The sequence below is a fragment of the Otolemur garnettii genome, unplaced genomic scaffold (assembly GCF_000181295.1).
Source record: "Otolemur garnettii isolate 467f Iridium unplaced genomic scaffold, OtoGar3 scaffold00011, whole genome shotgun sequence".
In the NCBI taxonomy this organism is placed as follows: Eukaryota; Metazoa; Chordata; class Mammalia; order Primates; family Galagidae; genus Otolemur; species Otolemur garnettii.
In genome coordinates, this window is record NW_003852406.1 from 11,477,330 (window position 1) to 11,484,796 (window position 7,467).

Genomic DNA, 7,467 nt, shown 5'->3' on the forward strand with positions numbered 1-7,467 from the left:
AAAAAAAAAAAAGAGGTAAACATTGATGAATACCTGAACAGACGCAACACCAATTGACATAAAAATAACAGGACACATTTGAGTAATATTTAGGATGATTCCCAGATTTCTAGCTTGGCTTCAAAGGTATATAGTGGTGCCATTCAGTATATTGGAGACTTGTAGACGAAGGGTTTGGGCAAGGGTTAGGTGAGTTAGGTTTTGGGCATACTAAAACATCCAAAGATGTTTAGAATTATATTTGTGATACGTCAGTATATAGTGTTAAAGTCTGTGGCGGGGAATTATTTTCAGGGAAAATGTATAGAATGACAAGAGAGTAAAAAAACCTAAGAAAATGACAGTACTACATTTGAATGATAATAATCCTGTACTTCAAACAAAGGATTTTGACAACTGGGCTGCATAGTTGAGAAACTTAGAATAATGTCAAAAAGTACAATTGACCCTTCATCAATTCAGGAGTTAGGGGAACTGACCCACCATGCAGTTGGAAATTCTGGTATGACTTTTGACTCCTCCAGAATTTATCTACTAAGTTTACTGGTTTAGATAATTTCAGAGGCAGGAGTTGCTTTCTGATTTCCTTGGAAATGTGTAGGAGGTTGAATTATCTGGTGAGTAGTATTGATCTTGGTTATGAGAAAAGTTTTGCAGATAATTTAAGTAATCAGCTATTAGGAGGTTAAACATTACTGCTTATTTTAAATTCTTTTCCACATATGAATTGTCTGTTAAAGCTGTAACTCCTGCTTTTGAAGATTGTTGTAATTCATTGGAGGCTGATTACTTTGTAATGTTAGAGGCCCGGTGCAGGGGCTCATGCACTTGGGGATGCAGAGGCAGGAGGATTGCTTGAGGTCAGGACTTTCAGACCACAGTCTCAGCAAGAGGGACACAGACCCATGTTTCTACAGAAATTGGAAAAGATTAGCTGGGTATAGTGGGACAGACGAGTAGCCCCAGCTACTCAGGAGACTGAGGCAGAAGAATTGCTTGACCCCCATGAGATTGAGGTTGCAGTGAGCTATCATGACACCAGTGTACTCTAGCTGGGGCAACAGAGCAACACTCTGTCTCAAAAAGAAAAGAAAAAAGAAAAAAGCAATGTTAGAGATTATTTATAAAGATAGAAGAATGGTGTTCTATCTCAGAATCTCCCTTTTCTAATACAGTTGACTCTCAATGTTCATGGTAGTTAAGTTCTATTCAGTTGCTGCATACATGGAGTTATCAAACAGAAACCATTACTCCTAGGGTTAAATTACTGCAAGCCTCTGGTCACAACAACTAATGAGTATATGACCTTGTTATATGTGTGTTTCTATTTAAAAACAACTTAATATACAGTATATTATTGATTCATTAACGTTGAACTCTTAGCAACTCTGTAACTCATGAATGAATGAAACTTATCTAACACCTATTCTCTTCATAAGACACATCACAGTCTTCTTGATGTCTAGACAGAACTTTGAACATTGTGTTTGGGGGCCATTTTATACAACAAAATCCCTGGCTAAAATCACAAAAATGTGAAAAACTTTGCACTAAGTAGACCACAGAAAAAATGCTTGTTTATAGCACATGTTCAAAAAAGAAGGCAGAACCTTGTTTTACCTCAGTTTGGAATACTGACTTTCATCTTGGGCAACTTAACTTTTTGGCCACTGTGCTCATGACCCTAAAATGTGTAAAAATCACAGGTTTTCGTTTTGGGATTACAAATAAATTTTCATCTGCAGGCCAGTTCACAAATACAGAATCCTTAAAAAATGAAGATTGGCTATACCTAACAAAAAGTTAGATAACTTAAAATTTTCACTAATAGAACTAAGCAATAAAACAAATAGGTCATACCTATAATCTTAGCACTCTGGGAGGCCGAGGCTGATAGATTGCCTGAGCTCACAGGTTCGAGACCAGCCTAAGCAAGAGTAAGACCCTGTCTTTAAAAATAGCTGGACATTGGTGCGAGTGCCTGTAGTCCTAGCTACTTGGAAGGGTAAGACAAGAGAATCTCTTGAGCCCAAGAGTTTGAGGTTGCTGTGAGCTATGATGCTACCGCACACTACCGAGGGCAACAAAGTGAGACTCTGTCTGAAAAAAACAAAACAAAAAAAGAAAAAAAAAATAGGGCACTTTGGTTGTTAGGAAGGTAGAAGAAAAGAAGTAATAAATTTTTATCTTGAAGTTAAGTTTTGTTGGAAAGTTATATGCATTTTTATTTGTTAATGTTGTTTAAGTAAAGCTCTCTGAAATTGACAAGATCTTGGGAAAAGTTTTGTCTTTTCAAATTTGTGCTACTAAGAGCATTGGCGTTAAGTTTGGGTATTTTAAAAGTTATAAGTGATTATATTTTAAGAGGAACCTAACCCTGTTACAGAATGCTCAGTTATAATAATATAAACTGATTGAAGTTAGTTTACGAGTAGTTGAATGGAAAGCAGAGGATCTTGAATTCAATGTTCACAGTAAACCACAAGTCTATTCTTAATTAATTTAGCCTGTCTTTTCTATTAAATAGGTTCCTGATATGGCAGGCTATCCTCACATCCGTTACATTTCATCAGGATTGGATGGAACATCATTCAGAGGTCCTTTCAGGGGCAATTTTGAGGTATGTAATAAAGTAAATAAAGATATTTACCAGTTTTTTTTTTTTTTTTTGAGACAGAGTCTACTTTGTTGCCCCCGGTAGAGTGCCCTGGTGCCATAGCTCACAGCAACCTCAAGTTGGCTCAGGTGATTCTCTTGCCTCAGCTTCCTGAGTAGCTGGGACTACAGGCGCCCACCAAAATATCTGACTATTTTTAGAGATGAGGTCTCGCTCTAGCTCATGCTGGTCTCAAACTCATGAGCTCAGGTGATCTGCCCACTTCAGCCTCCCAAAGTTCCAGGATTATAGGCATGGGCGCCTGGCCTGCCATAGTATTTTTAATGCAGAGATGGTATATATATGCCATTAGCATTCACAGTTATGTAGGACTGCTAAAGTGGTTGGGAATCAGAAGGCAATAAAATGTCTGGTTTTCTGATGTTGCTTCAGGGAGTTACAGAAAGATTTATAAGCAATATTAATCTTAACGTCAAAAGTGACTCATGTATTTAAAGAAGAGTAAACGAAAATAATATAAAAGAATGTAAAATTTATTATATTTTGACTAAGCTTAATTTTTAGAGAAATATTGGTGGAGAAAGAGAAACCTAAGTAATTCACTTTGTAGCTAAATGTCTTGTTTGAATTTTCAGGAAGAACAAATCATTTGAATATAATTTAAAGTTTTGTTTGTGTTTCTTCATATCACTTTGGAAGTTCAAGTCAGGGTGACTTAAACTATTATTGTTTCATTTGCTTCCCTAATTTACTAGGGTGATTTCATCTTATATTTACTGACTCCTGTAGTACCACATGGTAATATTTTTGCCATAACTTATAAAGATAACTTTGCTATACCACTTCAGTTGGTTAAGGGAAACAGATGATAAACAATCATTTGTCTTATCATATATAAGAAAGATTATATAGGCAGGGCATGGTGGCTCATGCCTGTAATCCTAGCACTCTGGGAGTCAGATGTGGTTGGATTGCCTGAGCTCACAAGTTTGAGACCAGCCAGAGAGAGATCCCATTTCTAAAAATAGCTGGGTGTTGTGGAAGGCACCAGTAGTTCCAGCTACTTGGGTGGCTGAGGCAAAAGGATTGCTTAAGCCCAAGAGTTAGAGGTTGCTGTGATCTGTGATGCTACGGCCCTCTATGGAGGGTGACACAATGAGACTCTGTCCAAAAAAAAAAGAAAAATTATATAAACAACCATTTATCTTTATCATATATAAGGTGTTTTTGAGCAATGCACTTATATTGGAGTTTTATAAGTGTGAGAGGTTTTTTTTTTTTTTTTTTTTTTAGAGACAAAGTCTTACTTTATCGCCCTCGGTAGAGTGCCATGGTGTCACACAGCTCACAGCAACCTCCAGATACTGGGCTTAGGTGTTTCCTCTTGCCTCAGCCTCCTGAGTAGCTGGGACTACAGGCACTCGCCACAATGCCCAGCTTTTTTTGTTGCAGTTTGGCTGGGGCTGGGTTTGAACCTGCCACCCTCGGTATTTGGGGCCGGCACCCTACCCACTGAGTCACAGGCACCGCCTAGTATTGGAGATTATTGCTTTTAAAATACTGACAATACTATTTAAGCATTAACCATCCTTGCTTTTAATACTAGCTGTTATTCACTCTTAGGAACTGATTCATTTGGAAGAAAGATTAGGAAATGTCAATCGTGGTGCATCCCAGGGGACAATTGAAAGATGTACATATCCACATAAATACAAAAAGGTAAGAGTTTAGTCTATCAAACTAAAATATTGAAATGCATAAAATTTTTATTAAATTTATTCTTGTCCTGGGGATTTGTAGAATCTAGCAACTACATTATTATTAAAGAAGTACATACTGTTTTAGAAAATTTGAAAGTAAAAAATAATATACTCTGAAGTTTCTTATCCTGAACATCTTTTCTTTCCTTCTAAAGAGCTGAAATCATAGTTTAAAATTTCTTAGGTATTCATTCAGATATTTTTGTGCATTTTGTAATGTGTGTAATGTATTTTTTTTTTCTTCTTTTTTTTGAGACAGTCTCACTCTTCTGCTCTGGGTAGAATGCCGTGGCATCATTGTAGCTCACAGCACCCTCAAGCTTTTGGGCTCAAGTAATCCTCATGCCTCAGCTTCTCGATTAGCTGGGACTACATCTGCCACAATGCCCAGCTAGTTTTTTCTATTTTTTGTAGAGATGCGGTTTCACTGTTGCTCAGGCTGGTCTCAAACTCCTGAGCTCAAGGAGTCAACCCACCTTTGCCTCTCAGAGTGCTAGGATTACAAGTGTGAGCCACCGTGCCTGGCCATTTTTTCTTCTACTTTTAAAAGTAATACAAAGAGGATGAGATGCACACTGCCATTTTCATTTATATCAGCATCCACAGATCACTCATTCTTTTTAATAGTTTATATAGTATTCTATCACCTGGCAGTACCATAATTTTTTTAAGTAGGCCTATCTTTTTTTTTGAGACAGAATCTTACTTTGTCACCCTTGGTAGAGTGCTGTAGAATCATAGCTCACAGCAACCTCAAATTCTTGGGCTGAAGTGATTCTTTTGCCTCAGCCTCCCAAGTAGCTGGAACTACAGGTGACTACAACAATGCCTAGCTATTTTTAGAGACAGGATCTTGCTCTGGCTCAGGCTGGTCTCAAACCTGTGAGCTCAGGGAATCCACCCATCTCGGCCTCCCAAAGTGTTAGGATTACAGGCATGAGCCACTGCACCCAGCCCAGTTGGCCCTTCTTTTGATGCACATTTTATTGATGTATATTTTTTATACTCAACCCTCAATTCCTTCTGTAATATTATACAATGTCTGGAAGTTAAATGGAGTAGACATGTTAAATAATTTAGAACCACAACAATGTCTATGTTATACAGAAAATAATAAATCATGAAAATTACTGTTCTTTGTATTTTTCATCTGTTTTCTATGAGTAATAATGAGGTATTACCACTAAATTTAAGTCTTTTCAATTGCCCAAGCTAAATATTATACTTTAATTTGTATGAATGTTTCAAATAACAAGTTTATTTGTAAAATAAATTTATCTTCATGATGTGATAAAAATAGTTTATATTGTGTATCATCCTGTTGATAAAAGTAATAAACTTCAAACTAATAAATTTCTGTTAAATTTGATTTTAACAAAAATCAAATGGGCAGCACCTGTGGACCCATATACCAAGGGTGGCGGGTTCAAAGCAGCCAAACTGCAACAAAAAAATAGCCCGACACTGTGGCAGGCACCTGTAGTCCCAGCTACTCAGGAGGCTGAGGCAAGAGAATTGGCTAAGCCCAAGAACTGGAGGTTGCTGTGAGCTGTGCCGCCACAGCATTCTACCGAGGGTGACAACGTGAAACTATCTCAAAAAAAAAAAAAAATAGATTTTGCTTTTGATAACTGATTATTAAAGGATCTCAGAAGAATACTTGATGATAGTCAATTTAATTCATCCTTTAGTTCATGACAGTTTTACCTGGGAAATAAGTGTGGGTGGGTATGTGGTTTTGTTTTATTTTGTTTTTCAAATAAATGCAGACTTAGTTCAATAATGTCATCTCTACTAATAAGGTAACAACTGATTGGTTCTCACAGAGGAAACTGCACTGCAAACAAGATGGGGAAGAAGGGACTGAGGAAGACACAGAGGAAAAGTGTACTATCTGTTTGTCTATTTTAGAGGAAGGTGAAGATGTGAGGTAACTAGATATTACCTAAAATCCATTGTCATACTATAAAGGGATTTTATTTGGAAGTAAACTAGAAACCAAATAAAGATTACTCTTGGCATTTCCTTTGGCCAATCTCTGACATGTAGAACAGGTTTGGTACAATGAATGAAAGAATAAAAAGTTTAAAGTCTCTGTATTATCAACAAAGGATGGGAACAGGAAATATACTGCTTATTTTAGCCCAGTTCAAGGCTTGGCCAAAGAAATTTTGTGGTCAAAATTGTCTTACAGGAATGAGAGTTTGAAAGGCTTTGGAGGACCTAGACAGTGATAGTAATGTATTCTTCAAAGCTTAAAAGAAGGTCCAGGGCGGCGCCTGTGGCTCAGTGAGTAGGGTGCCGGCCCCATATGCCAAGGATGGCGGTTCAAACCCGGCCCCAGCCTAACTGTAACAAAAACTAGCCGGGCATTGTTGCGGGTGCCTGTAGTCCCAGCTACTTGAGAGGCTGAGGCAAGAGAATTGTCTAAGCCCAAGAGCTGGAGGTTGCTGTGAGCTGTGACGCCTTGGCACTCTACCGAGGGCGATAAAGTAAGACTCTGTCTCTAAATAAAGAAATAAATAAAAAGGTCCAGATTAGCTCTCTGCAGTTTGTTTTATAGCATCTTTTATAAATTGATTTTGTCCTTAAATTTCCTCTCAATTTGTTCAGTTATTTCCTTCTTATACCTATGTGATTTAGAAAATGTTATTATGCTAATCCTATATTAATTTTAGGCATTTTCTTTGTATAATCTCTTAAGTAATTATTTTGTTCCTATTTTCTGATTTTTGAAAAATGTAACATGATACCATAAGATATAGTTTCTGAAACATATATAACAATGGTGTGGTAATATTGTTGCCTTAATTTGTAAAGATAATTTCGTCATACCTATTCAATTGACCAAGAGAAAAATAATTTCAAGGATATTTGGACACTGTATTTCCACTGAATATTTATAAATATAAAAGTTAATTACTTTTATATTAATATAATATATTTTATATACTAATATATTAAAGGATAATTGGAACACTTCTTTTTAGCTACTATTTTTGTAAAATATTAAGAAGCCTAAAAGTGTGCAAAAACTAATATTAAACAGCTGATAGAAGTAGAAATGGGCTCGGCGCCTATAGCTCAACC

The 7,467-nt window shown here is 36.7% G+C and overlaps 1 protein-coding gene across 6 annotated transcripts in view; it reads left to right on the plus strand.

The window, feature by feature from the left end:
- Positions 1-7,467, plus strand: part of RNF111 (ring finger protein 111) — an 87,137-nt gene that overhangs the window by 76,081 nt on the left and 3,589 nt on the right. For 4 of the 6 annotated variants that reach the window (XM_023510087.1, XM_023510086.1, XM_023510088.1 and 1 more), the window contains 3 exons: positions 2,528-2,620; positions 4,241-4,336; positions 6,180-6,307. In XM_023510087.1, the coding sequence (XP_023365855.1) occupies positions 2,528-2,620; positions 4,241-4,336; positions 6,180-6,307 (317 nt within the window). The remainder of the gene's footprint in view (positions 1-2,527; positions 2,621-4,240; positions 4,337-6,179; positions 6,308-7,467) is intronic. The other 2 variants (XM_003784385.3, XM_023510085.1) reach the window with 1 other exon arrangement.